At 37.4% G+C, this 26139-nt stretch overlaps 1 protein-coding gene across 2 annotated transcripts in view; it reads right to left on the bottom strand.

Annotated features, from left to right (window-relative positions):
* Window positions 1-12164: 12164 nt before the first annotated feature.
* The window catches only part of SPPL2A (signal peptide peptidase like 2A), a 54287-nt gene continuing 40312 nt past the window's right edge, over window positions 12165-26139 (bottom strand). For both annotated transcript variants that reach the window (XM_082734789.1, XM_082734790.1), the window contains 3 exons: window positions 24866-24943; window positions 23216-23376; window positions 12165-15968 (listed from right to left, as the gene is read on the bottom strand). In XM_082734789.1, the coding sequence (XP_082590915.1) occupies window positions 15894-15968; window positions 23216-23376; window positions 24866-24943 (314 nt within the window). In that variant the 3' untranslated portion in view covers window positions 12165-15893. The remainder of the gene's footprint in view (window positions 15969-23215; window positions 23377-24865; window positions 24944-26139) is intronic.

The raw sequence follows: 26139 nt of genomic DNA, 5'->3' as shown, positions 1-26139 counted from the left end.
TGAGGAAATCCATGAGGCACTGTAAGCTACAAATGTTGCCTTAGAAGACAGTAGGAATCACTCTCAGGACGTTTAGTGCATGGAAACCCTTTTGATTATTTGCATAAAACTGAAAAAGAAGAGTTCCACTTCCTCCTAGGAGGTAGAAACCCACAAGAGAATGTCACTCCCATTCTAACAAGAAAAAAATCCAGACAACCGGCAAAACTATAATTTTCAAAACTCATCAGAGAACTGAGGTCATGGTAGGCAACCAAGAGAACTGAATTCCAAGGAATGACAGGCATCTTCTAGGAAAGACAGGAAAAAGACTTTAAAAAATATATATTTATTTATGGGTGGGGGGAGAGGGAGTATGAGAGGAGGGAGAGTCAGAGGGAGAAACAGACTCCCTGCTGAGCAGGGAGAAATGTTTTTGCCTTGGGAGAGTGTGTGGGGGCTGTAGGGAGTTCGCCACCCCCTCCACCCACCCTTGCCCCAGCTCTTTCCCTGGAAGAAAACTAGAGGCAGCCACTCTGGGATTTTCAGCTCTCAGTCGAGTGTGGCATTCTCAACATCAAAGGGGGTGATATCCCTTACTTTAAGGAAGTGAAAATTGATTCTTGGGGGGGTGTGTGTGCGTGTGTGTGTGAGAAAAACACTACTCTATTTATATACAAAGCACAGATATACATATAGTACACAAATAAAATTACAATTTCATGAGGGGGAGGTACAATTAGGAAAAAATATCTGAAAAGACTGCATAGTGGAGTGATAATGAAAAAAAGAGAAACATTGATCTAGTGGAACAGAGTTAGCTACAAGCCGACCTCATAATGAAGATAAATGTTATCACTGCTGTGTTAGCCAACCTCCAATAGGGCCCTTCATGTTCCTCTCTTTCTGGTATTCTCCCCCTTGTGTGATCTCCCACATTGAATAGGGCTGACCTGTCTAATCAGTGGGATATTGTGAACATGACAATGTGTCAGACTTCTAAGGCTTGGTCATGAAAGACGCTTTGGTCCCCACCTTGCTCTTTTAGAATACTCTGGGGGAAGTCAGGTGCCATGCCAGGAGGACACTTAGGCTGTTTATAAAGATGTACAAGTGGCGGGCGCCTAGGTGGCTCAGAGGGTTAAGCCGCTGCCTTCGGCTCAGGTCATGATCTCAGGGTCCTGGGATCGAGCCCTGCATCGAGCTCTCTGCTCAGCGGGGAGCCTGCTTCCTCCTCTCTCTCTGCCTGCCTCTCTGCCTACTTGTGATCTCTCTCTGTCAAATAAATAAATAAATAATAATCTTAAAAAAAAAAAAAAAAAAAAGATGTACAAGTGGCAAGGAGATGAAACCTGCCAACAGCCAGCACTAATTTGCCAGCCGTATGGGTAAGCCCTCCTGAAAGTGTGTCCTTCAACCCCAGATGTCAGATGACTGCAGCCCCAACTGACATCTTGTAACCTCACAAAACACTCAGAGACAGAGTCACTGCTAAGCTACTCCCAAGCTCCTGACTCTTGGGAACTATGAGTAGTGGTGTGTTTATTGTTCCTTCAAGTAATCAGTTATGCAGCAATATCTAACTGATTAAAATGTAGCCTAAATAAGGCACTATGCAGTGGTAGGATCTAACCACCAGTTGGGGGGAATATCTGAAAAGCTTGAGGGCACCAGAATAGGAATTGAATATTGTGGGAAGAATTGGAAAGGTATATATAGAAGTTCAGTAATGTGTTCTCTTGATCTAGAACACATTACTGAACTTCTATATATACCTTTCTAATTCTTCCCGACATAATCACGTCATATCAACTCTGCTGGGATTCCAGTAATAAAGCTAAACTGTCTCGTTCTCAGAATTCCTTTAGTGAGAATGATCTTTAGCTCTTTTCTGTACTTTCAACCCTTCAAGGGCTCTTAATGCTCTCATTAACAGGTCCAGATACTTTAGTATTTAATCTCATCTTATTTTTCCAGTTTTATCTCTAGTTACTTCTAGCCTACTTCCTGTCCTCTCCAAATGGCCATTATCAGGCCTCAACTTGTAAATTCCTTCTTTCAAGAATTCTTTATTTCCTCCACAGAGAACACCCAGTCTGGTTTAGGTGCTCCCTCTGTATGCTCCCACTATATACTGTATATCCCCATCACAGCATTTCTCTCCCTGTACTCTAATTACCAGCTTACCAGCTTACTTACTTACTTACAATCCCCTCATTTCCTGCCACTAAATATTCGAGGATCCTAACCTTACCCATTTATTCACTAGTATCCCACCTCAATGACACTTATGTAGGAATCATTCAATATTTGTTGAAGGAAAAAAAAAAAAAACCTCTCTGTGAGGCCAGATTCTAAAGATGTAACTCCAACCTTTGATTCAGGCATGCAGAGTTTTGTCACATTAAGACAAAGTGCTGTTCCTACACAGTAAAGGGTTACAAGAAGTGGAGCAGAATATGGAAATCAGTGTTCTCATAGTCTACTGCTTAATTAATCAGTCATCCATTTACTCCTCACGTTTGTTGAACATCTCCTGTGGAGCACACAGTGTGAGCTAGGTCACTTCCCTACATGGCTCAGTCCTTGTGCTACTGTTTGTACTTCTTTCTTTAAAGGTTTTGTTCTAAACCTGATTGACTACATTGGCCTTAGGTTCTAAGTGTCCAGTTCTCCAGTGCACATGGTATGTAGAACAACTATGAGATACCCTCTATGAAGGTGGAAATAAGAAAGACAAAAAGAAGATGAAAGTAAGAGAAATATGAAATAAAATTACTCTTATGAAATCAATTTCTTAAACATCAATTCCCTTAATACTATCCATATCCCTTGGAATGTCCTCATTTATCACCATGGGCATGTAGCTATATCTCAGTGTGAAGACCACTAATTCCGATTACCCCTATGATGGTTAAATTTAGGGACCAACTTAACATGGACAGGGAGATTGAACATGATTTCTGGAGGTGTCTGTGAAGGTGTTTCTGCATGAGGTTCGCACTTGAGTTGGGTTACTGAATAAAGCAGATTGTTCTCCAATCTACTGAGGACCCAAATAGAACAAAAAGACAGAGAAAGAGGGAATTTGTTCTTTGCCTGCTGGATGAGCTGAGACACCAGTCTTCCCGTGTTCTTGACTGCAAGTACACCATCAGGCCTCTGGTTCTAAGAACTATACCACTGGCTTTCCTGTCCTGCAAACAGCAAATAGAGGGATTTCGCAAACCCTATAATTGCATGAGCCAAATATATATATATATGTTATGCGGAATCATTCTCTGCAGAATCCTGACTAATAGGATCTGTCTTCCATCTTAATGCTTCAATTTAGTGATATAAACACAATTTTGTTGTAGAGAATTACAACAGTGTGGGCAACAAAAGATTTTCAAGGGAAAAAAAATTTTTATCCTGATAAAAGTATATGAGAATAATTGAAATTTGAAATTAAAACACAGTACCATTTACATTAGTACCCAAAAAATGAAACACTTAGGTGTAAATCTAACAAAATATATACAAGATTCATATGAGGAAAACTACAAAACTCTGAGGAAAGAAATCAAAGAAACTCTAAGTAAATGGAAAGATGTTCTGTCTACATGAATAGGAAGGAATCAATATTGTCTAGATATCAGTTCTTCTCAACTTGAACTATAAATTCAAGACAGTTTCATTCAAAAACTCAGCAAGTGATTTTGTGGATACCAACAAACTGATTCTAAAGTTTGTATAGAGAGGCAAAATACTGATAATCACCAACACAATATTAAAGGAGAAGAACAAAGTTGAGGGCTGACCTAATACTACTCCAGTTTGGGGCACCTGGGTGGCTCAGTGGGTTAGGCCTCTGCCTTCAGCTCAGGTCATGATCTCAGGGTCCTGGGACAGAGAGAGGAGGAAGCAAGCTCCCTGCATTGGACTTTCTGCTCAGTGGGGAGCCTGCTTCCTCCTCTCTTTCTGCCTGCCTCTCTGCCTACTTGTGATCTCTGTCAAATAAATAAATAAAATCTTAAAAAAAAATACTAACCCCATTCAAGACTTAACTACGTAGCTATAGTAATAAAGAAAATTTCTTCATTTTTATAATTTAAATTTTTTAACAAATATATATATACAACACTTGGTGTTGTATTTGCCTTTAGAAACTTTTAGAAGCACATTTTACTGATATAAACTCAAATAGCTGCAATAGGAAAATTTGCAAAACAACCATTTTAAATATTAGTAGATTTTCTGAGGTCTTAGGGTATTTAATAATAAAGAGGCTTAATTTTAACCTAGAAAAAATATTTTTAGAATATTCTGAGTTTACTGTAAGTCGTATTATATGTGAAGTGAGCAGGGGTGCCTGGGTGGCTCAGTTAGATAAGCATCTGACTCCTGATTTCAGCTCCGGTCACGTTCTCAGGACCGGGGGATAGAGCCCTGCCTAAGATTCCCTGCTAGCAGGTAGCCTACTTCTCTCCCTCTCTCTTTGCCCCTCCCCCTTAAAAATGAAATATTTTCATAAGATGAATTTTTTATTTTATCTTATATAATTTTTCAAATATTTCAAATACTGAAAATAAATATTTTACTTTATTTTTTAATTTTTTTAAAAGATTTTATTTGTTTATTTGACAGAGATCACAAGTAGGCAGAGAAAGAGGAGGAAGCAGGCTCCCTGCCAAGCAGAGAGCCCGATTTGGGGCTCGATTCCAGGACCCTGGGATCATGACCTGAGCTGAAGGCAGAGGCTTTAACCCACTGAGCCACCCAGGCACCCCAAATATTTTACTTTAGAGTAAAATCTTAAAAAAATGAAGCACCTAGAAGTACCATTCAAGTGACATCAGTCAAGTTTTATGACTTCCCACAATTCTTTAATACGTGTTTCACAAACCTTGACATCCACACAAATACAGAGGTTTATATTCACATGAGTAAAGCACGTTTACAGTTAAACAATTGGAAAGCATCGGTGTCCTTACCTCCCTACGTGAATAACTAGCTAGCGTTAGTTGAATGGTTTCTACTTGCCTAGTGTTGTTCTACTCACTTAACATGTATTAAGTCCTCTCAACTCTATCAGCTAAGTACTATTATTATTATGTTTTTTTACCATTTTTAAAAAAGATTTTATTTATTTATTTGACAGACAGAGATCACAGTAGGCAGGGAGAGAGAAGGAAGCAGGCTCCCTGCTGAGCAGAGAGCCCGATGTGGGACTCAATCCCAGGACCCTGAGATCATGACCTGAGCGGAAGGCAGAGGCTTTAACCCACTGAGTCACCCAGGTGCCCCGCTAAGTACTATTATTACCATTCTTCCTGTACAGAGGACAAAACTGACACATGGGGCACAGTCAGGGTTACAACCAAGACAGCCTAATTCCAGATTCTAATTCCCTTAACCCTTATTCTGTATTGCCCCTTATGACAGTAAAAACAAAAACAAAAAACTGAGAAACTGGTCACTAATAGTAGAGAACAACAGATTGCATATGATTCAGTCTTTTCACAAAATCTTTCCCTCAAACTATTTAACCAGCTAGGGCGCCTGGGTGGCTCAGTGGGTTAAGCCGCTGCCTTCGGCTCAGGTCATGATCTCAGCGTCCTGGGATCGAGCCCCACATCGGGCTCTCTGCTCCACAGGGAGCCTGCTTCCCTTTCTCTCTCTCTGCCTGCCTCTCTGCCTACTTGTGATCTCTGTCTGTCAAATAAATAAATAAAATCTTAAAACAAACAAACAAACAAACAAAAAAACTATTTAACCAGCTAATTCAGGATCTTTGTTTTCTTTACTAGGCCCAGGTAGCTGGTTTCCACACTAATCATGATTTGACTTCTCCCTGAATGGATTTGCCACCAATAAAAGTCCCCAGGGAACTGAGAAAGAGACGATGCATCTCATAACGGAAGAGGAACAACTTAGAACGTTGGCAACATGTAAATAATTAAAATCGATTAAAGCATCAAAACAACTAAAAAGAAAGTCAATATATGCAATGTTTATTTTATGTAAAATTTCCCTGTCACCTAAATTAGACACTTATAAATGTTTGGAAAAATCCTTTGTTTATATAAGCAAAGAGTGATTAAACCAATTCCAACAAATTTTGCTGTACTTTGGAGAGAGGATTAATGGATTTTCTTCCCGAGTCATTCTTTCAAAAGAATTAACCTGGTTTGCAAGGGGAAAGCTTATAAAATGGCAACCAAAAATACCTGGAATATTTCAAATATTAATTTCTAACCCTGATAGCTTAGTACAGTGCCTGGCATATCATTGGTAGTCAATAAATAGTTCTTGAATTACTGACAGGATGAAAATTGGGCCTCTTCAACCTTATTACATGCAAATATGCAAATTATTTATGTAATACACAAATAAAAAAACATTTTTTGATAACTTTTCTTTGGCCCTAGTTTGTCTTTTTATATATATATATATATATACATATATATGTATATATATATATACATTTAAGATTTTATTCATTTATTTGACAGACAGAGATCACAAGTACGCAGAGAAGCAGGCAGAGAGAGAGGAGGAAGCAGGCTCCTCACTGAGCAGAGAGTCTGATGCGGGGCTTGATCCCAGGATCCCAGGATCATGACTCAAGCTGAAGGCAGTCTTTAACCCACTGAGCCATCCAGGCGCCCCGGCCCTAGTTTGTTTTTAAAGGAAAAAAAAAAATTATTCCTAAGTTTTGAAACTCTGACCCAAGTGACTGTATTTGGGCAGAAGCTAGAACCAATTACTAGTAGCCATAGGGAGAAATGCCCCTTTGACTCAGACAAAACCTTTGTGTTGATGAAGAATGTTATTGCTGGGACTACACGAACTTCGCTAAAGTGTATGTGAGTCTACAATGAATGGATGACTTTGGCTGAGGAGAGTTTAGAGGGGTCTGAGACTAAATGTATCCAACTATGATGAACAGTGATAATTTCCTAAAACTAATTTTGATGTTGTAGCTATCCTTAAATCATTTGATTCAACTGCTTCCTGAAAAAGTAAAAACAAACAAACAAAACTTGTGAAGTTTATGTAAAAAACTAATCTCTGAATTTCAGTCTCAGGCAGAGACTTAATCACATAAAACCGAGGGATGAATAATCAGGTTGTAGATGTTGGTGATTTTGGATTTTAGAGATCATGAGACCGTGCTGCATATATAATTTGCAGGGTCAATTTTAAAATTATTAATTGGTGGTTCTAATTATGAATTGTAAGGTTGCATAGACATATCAATGTTTCTGAGCAAGCCCAAGTAGTAAGACATATAAAAAGATAAGTCTTTAGGGGTGCCTGGGTGGCTCAGTGGGTTGAACCTCTGCTTTCAGCTCAGGTCGTGATCTTGGGGTTCTGGGATTGAGCTCCGCATTAGGTTCTCTGCTCAGCAGGGAGCTGGCTTCCCCCTCTCTCTCTGCCTGCCTCTCTGCCTGCTTGTGATCACTCTCTCTCTGTCAAATAAATAAAATCTTAAAAAAAAAGATAAGTCCATTTAAATTTGATCATCTAATTTGAAACAGCCTTTTGTTTTGATAACCTCGTTCGCTAAAAAAGGTTTTCTTTACATAGGATATTGGCAAAAATTGAAAACAAGGAGGGGTGCCTGGGTGAATCGTTCAGTGGAGTGTCTGATACTTGATTTTAGCTCAGGTCATAACCTCAGGGTCGTGAGATTGAGCCCCATGTTAGGGTTGAGCATGGAGACGGCTTGGAATTCTCTCTCTCCCTCCTCCCCAACCCCCTACCCCTACCCCTGCCTTGCATGTTTTATCTGTCTCTCAAAACTAAACAAACACATATTTTTTAAAAATTGAAAACAAGGGATCTCATAAAAAGATCTTTTCTTCTGGTATTGGATATCTTTGTTATATATCAACATCACTAACACATATCTCCTAACTTAATAAAGATTTATTAAGATTTTAACATTATAAGGTTATCTAAGGAAGGTCCTACAATGGAAGTTAAATGGCATTAAAATGGAATTACTGTAAGTATATATGTTCATTTACGTGTGTGAGTACGTGTATGTGTATATACCTGCCTCACTATTCTTAGGAGATTTTCATCTTGTTTCATGAAAATCTCAAAGGAATAGCATGCCGGTAGCTAACTTAATATACCTCAAGATCATACAAGCCATTACAGTATACATAACACCTTAAGGAAAACTGAAATACATAAAAACATAAAATAACCAAAAAACCAGCTATTACTTGGATTGACTCTGTGCTTTGAAAAAGATTTAAATACAATGTATATGCTTAATACTGAACGATTACAACATATAGCTGAAGGATAAAAACGTAAGGAGAGATACCCATGAAAGGAAATTGTACACACACCTAATTTTGCTCCTTTGCAACGCTACACAAAACAACAGTTCTCAAATAAAAAATGAAATTTTTTTTTTTAAGTTTTACGTATTTATTTGACACATAGAGAGAGAGATGACAAGTAGGCAGAGAGGTAGTCAAGAGAGGGGAGGGGGAAGCAAGCTCCCCGCTGAGCAGAGAGCCCGATGCGGGCCTCCATCCCAGGACCCTGAGATCATGACCCGAGCTGAAGGCAGAGGCTTAACCCATTGAGCCACCCAGGCACCCGAAAAATGAAAAATTTTAAATTTTAATAAATAATTTCATGCAGGTAGTGGGGATTTCATGTATACACAAGAGTTGAAACAAATACCCGTCACCCATATTCAATGATTAACAAGATTTTACTGCATTTGCTTTATCTTTTTTCTTTCTTTTTTCTTATTTTCTTAGCTGAAGCTGATTTACTTTAAAGGAAATCATAGACATCGTATCATTTTGCTCTTTATTTTGACATACACCTGTTTTAAAAAGTGGACATCATACCATTATCACATCTAAAAAAAAAATAGTAATTATTTGGTATTGTCTTTTATCTGGTTCATAACCAAATTTTCCTAGTTGGGTCAATAACATCTCATTTAGTTATTTTTAACGAATTTTATTTATTTATTTATTTGACAGAGAGAGATTAGAGAGGGAGCACAAGCAGGGGGTGCGGGAGAGAGAAGCGGATTTCCCGCTGAGCAGGGAGTCCAGTGAGGGGCTTGATCCCTTGGGATCATGACTTGAGCCGAAGGCAGAAGCTTAACAACTGGGCTACCCAGGCACCCACCAATGTCTTGTTTAGTCGGTTTGTTGAATCAGGATCCAAACAAAGGTCTACAAAAGGGATTTGGATGTCATGTCATAGAAGTTTCTTTTAATTTAGAGCAGCCCTTCCTTCCTCACTTTCCCCCTATGCTATTGATTTATTATGAGAACCAATTCAGTTGTCCTTTAGAATGTTGCATATTCTTTATTTACAAGTTTGCTCCCTTGAGCTTTCTTTAACTCGTTTCTTCATCCTCCATATTGCCTGTGGGTGGAAGTTCATGCTCTAGATTTGATCAGATTCCAGGTTATCCTTTTTTGCAAGAACAGTTCATGGTGCTTTGTGCTTCACACTGTATCATGTTGAAAGGCCTACAATGTCTGGTTGTCCCACTTTTAGTAATTGTAAGATTTACCAATGATTTCAGGTGCTGCCAGTTTAAACCTTCTTTCTACCTAATGGTTTCATACACTGATCATCATTGGCTAAACCGGTTATTTCTTTTGGGATGAAAATAACATGGCTATTTTCTAATCCACAAAGAGCCAGATCTCTTCCTCTACTTCATGCAGGTGGGCAAGTGTCCCTTCCTGACTGGCAGAAAAGTGTAGTTTTCATCCTTGGAGAGAGTAAAACAGGTCTCTGGCTTGCAGGATCCAGTCATGGTTGAGGGCATGCATAGGTAATACACTGAAAATGGTATTTGAGTGAATGTTTACATACAGAATGATAAGACTGTCAACACTTTCTCCAACTACATGACTCCAAGAGATTAGGAGAGATTTTTTTAAGGAATCTGATCACCCCACAAGAAGGCACTTAAAGATACTAGCATCAGGCTTTCCCAGCAGCAGAGCCAGATCATCCTAGAATGTACCTTTCATGTAAGAATCCACTTTCGGGTACCTGGGTGGCTCAGTCACTTAAGCATCTGCTTTTGGCTCAGGTCATGATCCCAGGGTCCTGGGATGGAGTCCCACATTGGACTCCCTGCTTACTTGCTCTATCTTGCTCAAAATAAATAAATAAATAAATAAATAAAATAAAAATAAAAATAAAAACATTCTTTAAGCCCTACTTATGTGCTCAGGGTATCCAATTGGGTTTTTAGTTTTTCACTCTTTTTTTTTTTTTTTAAAGATTTTATTTATTTATTTGACAGAGAGAAATCAAAGTAGATGGAGAGGCAGGCAGAGAGAGAGAGAGAGATGGAAGCAGGCTCCCTGCTGAGCAGAGAGCCCGATGCGGGCCTCGATCCCAGGACCCTGAGATCATGACCTGAGCTGAAGGCAGCGGCTTAACCCACTGAGCCACCCAGGCACCCTAGTTTTTCACTCTTAAACATCGACAGAAAACTGAAAATATCCTATCCTCTGAAGAAAGCTTGTAAGATACAACACATAAGAATGGAACTGGAAGAAAGCAGTGGTTATAGATGAGTTTCAATAACAAGCAAACAAAAGCCCTGTCATTACTATTTTCAGAGTTAAGAGAATATACAGCATCAATGAAACTGCAATAGGATGCTATAAAAAATAAACTGTCAAAAACAAAACTGTCAGAGAGCAAAAAAGTGCTCTTGGAAATTAAAAACATGCTAAGAGAAATGAAAAAAAATGCAATAAAAGATCAGAAAATAATGTTAAGGGTATCTTTTAGATTAACAGGGCAAAAATAAGAGGTGGAATATTTGAGAGAAAAGAGAAGACAAATAGAGGATTAGTTCAGGAGGTATAACATCAAAATATCAAGGCTTCCAGAAAGAAAGAACAGAAAAAAATGAAAGGGAGATAATAATGAAATAATTTTAAAATAGTTTTTGAAATTGAAGGATAGAGATTACTAGACTGAATGGACTCATTGGGTGATCAGTATAATGGATGAAAATAGACCCATACTGGGAATAAGCTATCAAGAAAATATACATATACAAAATATGTATGCTCTAAGTATACCTTGGAATACATTTACACTAAAAAATGACCCTTATTTGCCTGAAAATCAAATTTAAATTGGCATCCTGTATTTTATCTGAGAAGCCTACAATGACTTTGTCATTACCAGTAATGACAATTCCTCATAATTTCAATTTCTAACAGTCCACTCTGATCACCACTGCTCATCTATCCCAACTTCTGATGTTCTAAACCCAACAGTCACTCAATAATATGGGGACCTAAAATGCATTTATCCCCACATCTTTTCACTATCATTCCATCACCCCTCAAATCTTCATGTCCTTCCTTTCCCAGCTTAAGTTTCGTTAGTAAGTTATATTCACCTGCTTCGACATACATCCTAAATTCCCTTGTTCATCTTCAAGTTTCTTGACCTTGCTTGGCTAAATCACAGTCCTCAGTACATTCACTATTGTACCTGTGTAAACCGAACGTGGCTTGACAAACACGCAAACACAGAATCATCATTTTCAACTTAAGAAAACAAACCTCATGGTGGGCCCTTGATGCAACTATTATACTCTATTTCCCCCTAGACCAGTAGCTCTCAAGGTGTGGCCCCCAGGCCAGCAATACCAATGTCACCTGGGAAGTTGTGAGAAATGGAAATTTTTGGTTGGCTTCCACCCCAGACTTGAATTAGAAAATCTGGGACTGGAGCCTAACAATCTGGAGTTCAACCAGGCTTCCAGGTGAGTTTGAGGTACTGGGTCTCACATGTTTGCATGATAAAGAGGAGCTGTAAAGCTTGTTAAAAGGGCAGTACAATGGCAGCTGGGGTCTTAGGAATTTGTGAGAACAGCAGCAAGGCTGCAGATGCCAGGAGTATTCATTGTAACAGGTAACATTTCTTGGTTTAAAAAAAAGTCCATGCATTCAATAAATATTTAGGAAGTGGTATTATGTATCAGTATAAATTTCCAGTAAATGACACTTCTGGAATCTAGGTTTCACGGATAATTTGTCAGACTTAAATTAACTACACAATTTCCTAAAGACTATTACAATTTATAGTCTATGTGAACATGATCTTGTATACTTTTAAGTTCATTTCCAATTGTATTTCACCATTAAAAATAAAACGAATTAAAATTTTATTTTAAAATATAATTTATTGAATACCACAGTGAATTCAATACATTAAAAAACTTTTTCTTATCAGTATTGGCACATAATGAAGTTTTAAAGCACTGCTAAATTAACACTTCAAAAAATTTTAAATTTTAAATCATGTTCCATAAAAAAAATAAAGCCTAGTAGTGTTACAAAATTATTAATTTATACCAACTGACATATCAAAATGTTAAAAAAAATTCCACACTCAAACCATCTTCTAAGAAGTAAAAATTCAATCATATGTATTTTTAAAAAGGTTCTCATTAGAACAAAATACAACAGGTATAAAATGGGCAAAAACTTGACACAGATTTGTTCTACTAGGAAATTCTACAGGCTAACCAGATAAACTTTAGAGACCATAAAAATCCATATTCCAAAGGAATAGAAGTTTACAATATTTTTTATCTTAATCAAAGAAACATACGATGACATAATTATTCTGTATTTTTTTCTCATAGTTGTCTCAATTGCAATAATGGAGGACTGTTATAAAAATTTGATTTAAAAGTAACTTTACTGCCAATGAACACTTATAGATGTAAAGTTGTCCTCAAATATGGCAACATTAAACAAGGAAATATATAAACATGGTGTTTATGATCATATGGCCTATACATTACTCTATGAATCATTTTGTTTACTCTGAAATTTCAGCATCCCAAACCGTGAGTACTACACATTTTCTTTCCAATTCCAAAGGTTGAGTAATTTGATTCAGGTCACTTGAATTTACAGAGTATCTTTCTTCTAGGAAGCAAAAAGTGATTTATATTCAGTATTTCGATTTTATTTACATTATCCTAATCCCTCCCCCCCTTTAGGATTGTCCTCAGGTAAAGAGAGCACTGAAAATAAAAATTTTAAACTGCAGAATTGGTTATTTGGCATCATTTAACTTTTTTCCTTATTAATGGGAAAACATAAACCCTTTCATACTAGTGCATTCCACTGGTCTGAAATGCAATTCCTGTTTTTGAAATCTCATTGGCTGAGCCAGATAATCAGATCGAAATTCTAGAAACCAAGCTTACATAAAATTAGTTCAAGTATTTTTCGGTCAAATGTGGAAATGTTTGATTATACCTATGGGAGAAATTGAAAGAGCAAAGTAAAACTGGAAAGCTCATTCTGAGTATTTACTTTAAATGTACCATTTTACAAAAACCTCTATGGTCATGAAACTAAAATCTATAAATGCCAACAGTGCATGGGTTAAAATTCTCTTCCTTCAAAAGTAAATCACAGATTCTACTAAGGTACTGCTAATCTAAAAATCTACAAGCTAGAAGAAAATAGAGTGTATCAGAATACCACGGTCTTTCACCAAAAAGTTTGTATTTACCTTTGCTGACCTAAAGTGAAGTAAAAATCACCTCTATTTCTATTTGAGATTATTTAGTTCTTTGTTTGATAAACTACAAAATATTTATTGACACTTTCTAAAAAGTAATAAATTATTTTTTTTGCAGTAAGTAATAATACTATATCTCTCACTCATTTAAAGACATGTTTAGGAAAAAAACAACTCTCTTCCCCTTCAAGTGATAGGTGGTGGGAGGATGAGAGGGGAAGAAATGACACAGCCTTTTAAAGCCAAACCTCCATCTCCCTCACCTTTTGTTCATTTTGATTTCCAAAACAAAATATTTCTGCACTTTACTGTAATTTCTCAAAATATTTTCAGCTAGGTTGCTAAAAGTATTCTTTGAATACAAATAAAGTTGACACTGAGAATGGAGAAACTTGTGGAATTTCACTTGTTTCTTATTTTCATTTAATCAATAACATCTTAATAGCAAACTAGAATAAAGTTTTACCTCTGATAACTTATGGTTGGATAAAGTGGACTCTATCAAAGAATTAAGATTTCACATTTCTAGATGTAAGATTTTCTTTAATATTCTACATAAAATGTGGTTGAGGCTTTTAAATATCATAAAGTTGGGATGAGTACAGATAATTTTACTAAAAAAACTGTATTTTGGCAAACATTTTATTGATATTATAAATGAAAATATAGTTGGAGCTTTAAAATGGCACTTAATCTGTTCTATCAGAGTTTGCCAAATAAATTAGATTCTTTGGAAAAAATCCAAACTTGGTATTATGGAGGCAAAATTAACTCTTACTTGACAGATACTTACCGTCATTTTGCCATAAACCAAAGGACCCATAAGTACACTAAGAGGAAAGAGGGGCAGACTCTCAGGGAGCTTCTCTATCTATAGTTTATTTAGCAAAAGTTAATGAAACAAAATTAAACATCTAACTCCCTCAAATATTAAGTTTACTACAAACATCAAAGATCAAATCCATTTTTAAAAGGCATTAGCTTTATCTTTTAATCAGCTGAAATTGCCTTAGAATGAAAGATCACAGACTTATTCACAATCTTGTACATTACTTACAGAGAAATGCAAAATCCTGCTGCTGTTGAAATCACTCATCATTTGGGAATTTCTTAAAACAAAAGACAGTGGAAAGATACTTCAACCTCGACTTCCAGGATAATATTCAAGGTCACACTGAGATTCAGCAAAGAATGAGAAAGATATTTTTCAAGCTGGAAGTTACCATAGTGATTAGTTGGTCTAACTTACTCATTTTGCAGGTATGAAAGTTGAGATACAAGGGTTTTGAGCTAAAATAATTTACTCAGATTCTTGTATTGTCAGTAAATTGGGACTAATCCAGTCTCCTATTTGTCTCCATTTCTTTCCTCTGAAGCACACTTTGCATATTAAACCATCCTTCATCAAAATATTAAAAGATTAACATTGGTTTCTTATAGGGGAAGGAGTGGGACTTAGGAAAAAAAAAAGGTGGTGGTTGAGGGGGTGAGGAGAGACTGTTAGGGCTGCTGTACTCACACAATGAGCCACCCGTGTTAACACAGAAGTTGATAAATACTTTTTACAAATTTCAATCCTGAACATCAACAGAACCAAATTTCAGAGATAAGGAATACCATGACAAAACTGAATGTTAGTGAAGAAATTTAAGCTACCTCTTCAAGAAAAACAGACCACTGAAAACTGCGGATTTCAGTTTCTGTGTCCTTTTAATGACTAGTTCTATATATTATGTTTCTTTATATCTGAAAAATATTTTAATATAATACATAGGCAGACTAAAGTAATTTAGATTTTCAAGTTTAAAAAAGACTGGGACTTAAAAAAAACTTATGTTACAAAAATACCCATTTATATATATTCCCCAATTATATTTTTCTAACCTCTGCAGTGAAAAGGTCCAAAATTTCATCACTGAACTGCTTTCTAACATGGTCTTAGGCAGTTATTTCTACAGAGAATAAAATTTGCATAATTCTTGACAGTAAAATCTGTTCAGAAACTCTAACAGAAGTACTTTTATCTATTACTAGGAGTTGAAAGAAACATTTCAGTAAGAAAGTATAGGGTGGGTCAAGACAGTTCTTTAGAAAAATATACTGTATATAACAGATCTTCAAAATTACACAGACCATATGCTTTTATTTAATGTGAAGGCACAACTTTAACATAGTTAAAAGCAAATGTGTTTCAATTATTTGATGTAATTGTCAGTACCAGCTTTTAAAAATATATATTTGCAAGCATATCACTGAAGATTCATTAAGATTGTCAATTCAAAAGTCAATTTAAAAAGTCAAACTCTATTCGTAGAAAATCAACTGACACATTATTGCAGGTCTACATAATATTATTGTTGAACAATCTGTTCCCCAGCAGTCACAGGGTTTTCTTCATTTGTTGCATAGTCCAGATGGTCCATCACCTAGGCATAAATAAAAAATGTCAGGAAATGCAAAATTTCAACTTGCCCTCAATATTTACTAATTTGGCCAAAGGATTCCCACTTTTTAGAAAAAACAGGGAGGGGACACCTGGGTGGTCAAGTGGGTTGGTTAGGTGTCTGCCTGTGGCTCAGGTCATGATCCTGGGGTCCTGGGATGGAGCCCCACGTCTGACTCCGGGCTCTGTGGGGAGTCTGCTTCTCCCTCTCCAGTTCCTCCCATTCATGCTGGCTCTCTCTCAAATAAATAATATATATTTTTAAAGATTTTATTTATTTATTTGACAGACAGAGATCACAAGTAGGCAGAGAGGCAGGCAGAGAGAGAGGAGGAAGCAGGCTCCCTGTGGAGCAGAGAGTCTGATGCGGGGCTCCATCCGAGGACCCTGAGATCATGACCTGAGCCGAAGGCAGAGGCTTTAACCCACTGAGCCACCCAGGCGCCCCAATAAGTAAATATATCTTAGAGAGACAAGGGAGCACTCCATGGAACTGGGCATTCCTTTTAGAGCAATGCACTGGTTTAATATCCATGTTCCTAAGGATATGGTCAGGGTGACAAGAAAAGCCTAATCATTTGACTCAGGGTCAATCTGATAAACGCTTTCTCTGAATCTTCCACTATTTCTATTTCCCAATATGAACTGCCCTTCATGGCAGTGGAAACTCTATCACCAAAGGAAGATATTCCCGATGCTCATTCTAGGATGTGATTCCAGGCCGTGTTCACTGTTCACTGTTAAAAGTGAAAAAATTAAAAGTGACCCCACAAGTCATTGTGAGAATACCTGCTAGTTTGAGGACAGTGTAACCTGGCTGACACCTTGAACTGACTGTAAAATAATCTCAGAATGACACATGAAATTTTGGAAATACTGTGTAACAAATATTTCTACCCAAACCAAATAAATGGAAGGAACTTAAGGTCAAATGATTCTCTGAAAATAAAATCAAGAATACATTTGCTATAGACTACTCTAGAGGAATTACCAGTTAAACTTTTTTCAGTCACTTCAGCTCTGCTCATCCATACGCCTATATAAATTTTTTTTACATTTGGGATGAAGGCAGAAGGAAGAAGAAACTGCTTACATGTTTTCATTGTGTTTTTCACATAAAATTACTTAGAAAAAAGTACCTACCTAATGTCTTTGTGAAGATTGTCAAAGATTTTTAGATGAGTGATTTTCAGTACTGTGATGCACATTTTCCCTTCTTTATCAAGAATTAGAAGAAAGACCAGCAAGATAAATGTTCCTATTTTTGCAAAGTGATTCTAAAAGCTTTAGTGTTTTTTGGAAAAGGAAGCAGACAGCAGGATCATACCCAAATGGGGTCTCTGACCTCGCCAGACAAGAATACCACAAGAGCTGAGGCTTTCAGCTGACAACTGTCTTAAGAAACGGAGACAGCTTATAAAGCCCAATCCTGCCAGGACTCTATGAGTCATCTCAAGTCCCCAAAAAATCAATTCTGAGGTCCTGTATTTGCCAAACATATCCCCGAGATTAAGATAGTTACATGTTTGTACCACTTTGGGGGGGGGGGAGACAAAAGCCCAGTTGAGACAGGCAACACATTTATCAAACACTTTCCCACGTAAAACACATGAATGTTGTTGAAGAGTTGACTATAGTCACCATTTAAATGAGGGAGAGCAAGGAGAAGCATGGAAGATATATTTAGGTCCCTTTTCTTCTAGCGGTTTAGAAATTCTGGGTGTGAGAGGTTGGAGCTGTGGGGAAAGAGAACGGAGGCAGCCTCAGCAGAATGGATGGTGGGGAAAGCCTCTTGCCCTGGCACCTGTACCCTACTGAATTCACAGCTTCCACCCCCTAAATTATCACATGCCTTTTCTTTCCTAATCCTCAGGGACATTTCTTTCCTAATCCTCAGGGACCTCAGGCACTATAATCTAATCCTTAACCATGTATGTAAATGTAGTTGTTAAAAAAAACTTTCAAAATCAACTTATTAAGAAGATCTATACTCTGTATTTTCTTTACTGACTTTTCAATAAAAGCAATATAGAAACATGAAGTGCAACCTTGGACTAGGTTTTTAAAAATGTAACAAAATTAATACAGATAATAAAATTGACTGGCAAAATTGGTATAGTTTTTTGTAACATTTGTAAATAAGCAAGCTCAGTTTGGAAAGATGTCCTCTGATACCAGGTTGGCTTGCCTGGCATTTTCTGATAGTTCTGCTTATTTATAATTGGACCAATCTCCAGAAACACTCTATTAAAACTCTCATTAAAGGGGAGTAACTGAAGAGTTGTTGATATTAAAGCAGCGTTGTTCTAAGTATCTCTGTATTCTGACTTGTCAGTTACAGCTTGTGACTTCTAAAAATAATTAGAAGCACTAGTGACATTTAACAGAGACAAACCCACTGTTTACTGGATATCAACAAACTGAACACTTATTTCCTACCCAGAGTAAAATAACCCACTGGTGGTTGTTACATAAATCTAACTCCTCTGATTTAGTATTAGAAACAAACAAAAAAATCCCCTAAAATGATGATATCTCCTAGCTGTTCTTTATGCCAAAGTAATTAGGCTACTGCTTTACTTTTCTCTCTAGAGAAGAAACATCTTTATTTATTCTACGGTAATCAGAACTTAAGACTTTGGGTAGAATCATATGGAACTGAGTATCATAGTTCTTGAAGCAGTCAAGGAAAAAAGTTCGTAGCAAGTAATAGTGTTAGTAGTTTTAAGTTATAGAATATACAACTAGGATTTCCAAATCAGTACTACTTCACTGAAATCCTATAGAAATATTACTTCTTTTGATCAGAAAAATTCATGGAGAGGGCCAAAAAACTAAAAAAATACTAAAGTTCTTTCACAAAGTCTCTGTTTTAGCAACAAATGGGGTATAATTTCCCCTTTGAAAAAAGCATAAAAAGGTTATCAGGGCTAAACCATGACATTTAAAAAGTGTGTAGTGCAAAGGCCTGCTTTTTACTACCACTATTCTTGCATTCACTCCAATACCAGGCATTGGAATGAACCAAATGATTAGCAGCATAAACAAGTGTTCCATCCATCACCTTAGATTCTGGTTTTATTTTGTATTATCTGTTTTATATTTGATTTATCAAATAGTAGCAAAAACTTTTGGCACTTGCAAAAAAAATGATTATATATAAAGACTGTAAAGACACAAGTCTGGTTTAATGCTTTAAAGGGGCCTCAATTTTACAAACTTTATAATAATTTTGGTAATTCTATGAGGACTGCTAAAACACAAGCTTATACACACAAAAGTGACTAAAGGTCAGTGGATTAAGGACTAAACATTAAAGTTGCTTTGCATGAAAAATTTCCATAACATTAACTGAGAATTTATAGTACATAAAACACTGTTATCAGCACTGTAGGTTCCTGATACCTAGAAGATAATAACTTACTGAGGGAGGCACACATAAATGTCTACACTACAAGGCAGATGTTAGTAAGTATTAAAAATACAAAAAAATATGGGGAAAGGTAAACCTAATTTCAACTGAAGAACTCTTGGCTATCTGCTTTGAGAAGGAAGATTCTGAGTTGGGAATATAAGGCATATTTTGGAACAGTCTGGCAATACTATGAACATAATGGAGGCAGGGGAGGAGGGAAAAGGTTATGACAGGTTACCCTGAGAGATGAGATGAACAACGGCCTGAGGCCAGACTCCAGGGCTGATCTTCAGGCTGTCCTTACACTGGGTTGATACCTAGTCTCCCTCTCCTTTATTTACCACGCTTGTTGAGGTTCTAAGTTATACTTTCAAAGCCTCAGCCTAGACTGACTTACCAGATCTCATCCCCCTGCCCTACCAAGCCCTGTGGTAACCCACAACTATGAATTACAGATTCTCCTAACAGCCTATAGATCCAACCTCATTTTATGGATGAGGGGACAGTCTTTTTTTTTTTTTTTTTAAAGATTTTTCTTATTTATTTGACAGAAAGAGATCGCAAGTAGGGAGAGAGAGAGAGAGAGGAGGAAGCAGGCTCCCCGCCAAGCAGAGAACCTGATGTGGGACTCGATCCCAGGACTCTGGGATCATGACCTGATCCGAAGGCAGAAGCTTAAACCACTGAGCCACCCAAGCGCCCAAGGAGACAGAGTCTTAACAGACCAAGTGACTTGCCAGAATGGATTCCAAAGCCTAAAAGATACTATCTCCCACAAATGACAACATTAAAGCTAAATTGATTTTTTGACTTTAAAGATTGGACAGAAGCAATGAGATTTTCTTTTTCGCAGTAACACGGGAATAATTTTGTGAAGGCATTACATTCTATGACTTCTGAAAATGCTAATTTTCTTAAAAAAATTCTCTTCTGGCAGTAGTTTATAATATTCTGCAACTAACTTGCCTTAAATTTCAGCATGTGTCTGTTCTTTATGTTTTAAAAAAATCTAGTGTACAGTGGGAAAATGGCTGCATTTAACAGATTCCCCCCCCCTGAGGCTTGTGATGGCTATCAAATCTTTCTGCAAATAAGTTAAAAGAATCAGATTTAACAAAGACCTGAAGTTTTAATATTCAAACTGGGAAAATGGAAACCTAGTTAATGAACTGAAAAATAACCACCAAGCCTACAAATAAACCAAAACGAAAAACCTCGATTCCTATAAATAATAATAGCAAATGCACAGTGTTTATGATGTGCCACACACTATTCTAAGCAATTTGCATATTTTACAACAACCCTCTGAAGTAGGATGATGATTATTCCTTTTTACATTAAAGGAAACTGAGGCACCAAGAAGCTAGTAACTTGTCTAAGGTTATGTGGCTAATAATTAACAAAACAAGACTTAAACTTAGGCAGTCTGGTACCAGACTGCACACTTTTTATTTTGAATGTCTTTACCTAATAAAATTATGAGACCACACTACAAAAGTGAGAAGTGTATAACTAAAGTTGTCTTAACTTTTCAGATATTTTAAAATGGATTTTCTTACCATCAATTGCTTTATTTAGTATCTTTCTCCAGTTTTCATTTCCTGCTGTTACTCAACATTATAGTCATCCTAAACTTCATTTAGTTCTTAAATGTGCCATGATTTCTTCCCTCTGAACATTTCAAGACATGGTTCCCTCCATATGGAACACATGGTTCAGTCTTAAAGTTTCAACATAAATTTAACATTCTTTACGAAGCCTTGCCTAAGGGGTGCCTGGGTGGCTCAGTTAGTTAAGTGTCTATTAAGTGTCAGGTCAGGATTCTGGGTCAGTAAGAAGTCTCCTTCTGCTTCCACCTCTGCCCCTCCCCCTCTTCCCATTCATTTCTCTCTCAAATTTTTTTTCTAAAGTTTTTTTTTTTTTTAAAGATTTTATTTATTTATTTGACAGAGAGAGAGAGAGAGAGATCACAAGTAGGCAGAGAGGCAGAGGAAAGCAGCCTCCCCACAAAGCAGAGAAGCCCGATGCGGGGCTTGATGCCAGGACCCTGAGATCATGACCTGAGCTGAAGGCAGAGGCTTAACCCACTGAGCCACCCAGGCGCCCCTCAAATAAATAAAAATCTTAAAAAAAAAAAAAAAAAAAGCAGTCTTTCCTAAATCACCTTTGACTGTCACAAAATGACAAGCACTGGGTGTCCTAATGCTAGCTTTCATGGCACCCTACCATAACTAATAAATACATTTATCACACTTTGTCCGTGACTATCTGCATCCTCCACTCGCCTCTAACTTTCAAGAGGCCGTGAGAGTAAGCCTTTTATCAACATCTTTTATCAACAGCACCTAAAATAGCACCTGGCTCACAGAACTGCTTAACTAACGTTTGCTAAATGAAGAAATATAACACTATTTTAAGAAAATGATTGTGAAGAGTACTTTTTGGGATGTGACTTTCAAAGGTGTGTTGTAGAACACACTTTAATTTTTAAAAATCTAAAATAAATAAAAAACTCTACGTGGGTGTCCTTTTCATGTAAAAGTTATGAGCTATCTTACTCTAGTTAAGAGCCTTGTGGCCATAATTCTTTGTGTACAAATATAAGTTGAGACAATGACACTGTGAGGTAGACAGAGCAGGTATTATTATTTTAACCAAATTTCAAAGGAATGATAAGATTTACCCAAAAGAATTCTAGACAGTGCTTCTTCCAAACGTAGGAGTCTAACTTTGTATGTGAATCATCTCTTGTTAAATAAAGATGATGCTATAGACCAACCACAAGATGGATGTGAACTTTGAACTGCTTATCTACTAAAAGAATTGCAGGCATCCACCCAAAGTACTTCTGTTTTTGTTCATGTGACCACTAACACACATGTATGAGGGCAGATGGAGGAAGGTAGTTTGTTGTAATAGGGCAAAGCAGAGCTAACTGCCTCATGAAGGGATCGATGCCACAGCCCTGACCTTTAACAGGCTGGAGTTTCCCAATGCTCTTTAGTTTCAATGGAAACAAATTTAACTGGAATACCAAGAACATTCAGGAAAAGAAAGGGTTTTAACTTCAATGAAGAAAAAGCTCAAACACCACAGATTCTGCTATCACGATTTTCTGTTCCAGGGAGGTTGGTCTTGATCCATTTAAATCTGAAACGGGTACCCTATTTAATTTAGGTAGACCCATTTAGGTGCTGTAGAGAGTGCATGCTTTTTTTTTTTTTTTTTTTTAAGATTTTATTTATTTATTTGACAGAGAGATCAGAAGTAGGAAGAGAGACAGGGGAGGGCAAGCAGGCTCCCTGCCGAGCAGAGAGCCTGACATGGGGCTTGACTGATCCCAGGATCCCGGGACCACGACCCAAGCCAAAGGCAGAGACCTCAACCCACTGAGCCACCCAGGCGCCCTAAGAGTACATGCTTTTTATCTGCAAAACCTCAGGACTCTTACTATAAAGAGATAACGTCAGTCTCTCAGACTTGACAGAGTATTATTTTTCGTGAAATCTATTTGTGTGTGGATTTGAAAACTCATGCTGAAATGCTATTCTGGTTTTCCCTGATGCCCTCCCACTGCTTCTTGGTAGCTTTGGTTTGAGTCACCAGGGTTTTGGCATCAGACCACCGTAGGGATGATGAGAACTGCTGAGCAGCTGGTGGACAGTGAGGTGGTAATGGTGGAAAAAACCTGGACGTCCTGACAGAGCCAAGGAAACTCTGGGGCACATAGAAGCTGTGATATATATAGGTGGGTCCCAGATGAAGTTAGTCAGTGAATTATGTCATAGCTTGGTAACTGAGATAGAAGCACATACCTGATAGCTGCTACCTTTCCAGAACTTTTTCATTTCCTTACGTCTCCAGGCAACAACTGAGGCAGTAACAAGTGTGCAAGGAACTAAATAGAGGAGGGCAGGCTGCCCCTTTTTCATCAGCACCAAAACAACAAATGTGAGTATCATGCCAACAGCATAGGCTGTAAGAAGAACATCAATTATCAGTCATTTCTACATGTTACCTGCTGCTTTCCAACGACCACTTGCCACTTCCCAATGGCACATGGAAGAATGAGGCACAAACAAGTCAGCTTCAAGAGAATGGGAGCAGAGGGTCGGCAGTTGACTTTAGACCTACAGCTACCAAAGTAGATTCTGACTCCTTCACTGAAGTGGTGGTTTCAAATATTTCTGAGAACAATTTTTGCCCTATGACTTTTTCCCTCATTTTGTTATTTTCCTAGACAGCCATTAGCAGAGACATACCTTATTGCTTTTGAAAGTTTGGAAACTGGTTAGTGTTTCGATTATAATTATCCGAATCATTAATCGTTGACAAAGACAATAATTTAAGAAATCTCCATTAACGGTCACCATTAAGGATGCTGAGTTGTTTGTTGCACATTTTAGATAACTAAAATTTGTACCTGTAGGTACTAAAATTTACTTTGGAAAATCTTCATTCTGATTATATACTTCCTGGACTTCTTCAACAAGGGCACACAAAACATCATCTGATCTCTCCTTAATGACTCAGCGTCTCACTATGAACACAGGATCTCAGAATACTGGAGCTAACAGAGCCTTTGTAGACAGCTCAGTTTACCTCCTGATTTTAAGGACGGGCAAGGCAATGGAGGACCAGGGACGTTAAGTGAACTGCCTAAGTTATACAGCGCAATGGACAGAGCCCTCTTACCTGCCTTTGCATTGAGTGTTCTTGTATTCTATCACACTGACTGGTACTGGACTTTAATACATCCATGCCCTCTGATAATACCATTCTCAGTAGCCTTGAACTGCTTTTCTTACTTCCTTATAGTATTTTTTTTTCTTTTTATCAGCTTTTCATTCACTTAGCTGTTCTTCCTTGCTGTCAGGTTCCTATTCCTAGTAATAACCTTCTCTCCTACTAGCATACACTTTTAATTTACTGCATTTTACTCCACTGTGGAATTGAAAACTTTGCCAGAACAGTATCTAAATGGTTCTGAAGCAGGCCACTTATCTAAGAGTAAAGAACTCTGGTATGGACTTTGAGATATCTGTTTGATATGTTTAGAAGTATTTTTTGGCTTGCTTCCTATTCTCAGTAAGAGAAATAGAGGGATAAATGACAATTATTTCTGCTGTCCCAGGTGAGAAGTTATTGTGTCATATATTCATTTATATAAATACATTGTCAATCATATAGTATTTTGAGAAAATCTAATATTATATAATTTACTGACTAGTCATGTGCCAGATGCTCTAATAAGCATTTAAGATAGAAAATCTAATCATTTTCTTTCACATATAATTTTTTAAACCTCAAAACCTTATGATATAGGTAGTAAAGTATTATTTCTTTTTGATGGGAAAACTTATTAATTAATGCTGAAGAATCAGAGTCCAGGACTCCATACTTTTAGACCTCAACCTTTTCCTACAGACAGTACAACATAATGGGAAGACAAAATAAAAATTTACCGATTGTGGAGGAAACATAGTATACAGAAGAAGAACCAGTCTGAACATCAAATCTTCTACAATATGCAACCAACAGGCCTAAAAAAAACAAAAACAAGAAACACCCATCAAACACATTATTCTCTTAAGACAGTAACAGCAATGCAAATTCAACTATTAACTATGGCAACAATACATGCTGCCTTGTATTTACCACTCATTTTCATACCGTGAGAACATAAGGTATCTCAAATTCTGGACAAAATTTTATATAATTTTTTTTAACTTAATGCCATTGCTAAACATTTTCCCAAACCATTAAACAGTGTTTAGAGGCATGATTTTTTTTAGCTGCTTAATATTCCGTGACATGGAGAAAATTTTTTATATTTCTGTGGTTATATCTCCTCTTTCATTTATGATTTGATCAATTTGGGCTCTCTCTCTTTTTTTTCTTGGTTAGTCTAGTTGAAGGCTTGTCATTTTTGCTTATGTCTTTATTTATTTATTAATTTACTTGAGAAAGAGAGAGAGGACGCAAAAGCACCCATGAGCATGAGCAAGGGGAGGGGCAGAAGGAGAGGCAGGCTCTAGCTGAGCAAGGAGCCCCATTCGGGACTCGATCCCAGGACTCTGGGATCATGACCTGAGCCAAAAGCAGACACTTAACCAACTGAGCCACCTAGGTGTCCCTATTTATTATTATTTTTAAAAGATTTTATTTATTTGACAGAGAGAGACACAGCGAGAGAGAGAACACAGGCAGGGGAAGTAGGAGAGGGAGAAGCAGGCCTCCAGCTAAGCAGGGAGCCCAATGCGGGGCTAGATCCCAGGACCCCGAGATCTGACCTGAGCCAAAGGCAAGACACCTGATGACTGAGCCAACCAGGTGCCCCTTGTTCATCTTTTAAAAAAACAACTCTGGGGCACCTGGATGGCTCAGTCAGTTAAGCATCTCCCTTCAACTCAGGTCCTGATCCCAGAGTCCTGGGATCAAGCCCCAAGTTAGCTCCCTGCTCAGCAGGGCGTCTGCTTCTCCCTCTCTCTGCTCTTTCCCCCCTCTCCTCTTGTGTTCTCTCGCTTACTCTCTCAAATACATTTTTAAAAATCTATATATAAAATAAAATAACCAACTCTTGGTTTTATTCATCTTTTCTACTTGGTTTTATTCATCTTTTCTACTATTTTCTTGTTCTCTATTTCTGCGGAATCCTATTTTCCTCTTTCTGCTAACTTTGGGCTTAGTTTGTTCTTCCTTTTTCAGTTCCTTACATATAAAGTTAGGGTGCTTCTCT

This window comes from Mustela nivalis, assembly GCF_964662115.1.
Source record: "Mustela nivalis genome assembly, chromosome: 6".
Lineage (NCBI taxonomy): Eukaryota > Metazoa > Chordata > Mammalia > Carnivora > Mustelidae > Mustela > Mustela nivalis.
This window is presented reverse-complemented; position numbering and strand designations above follow the sequence as displayed.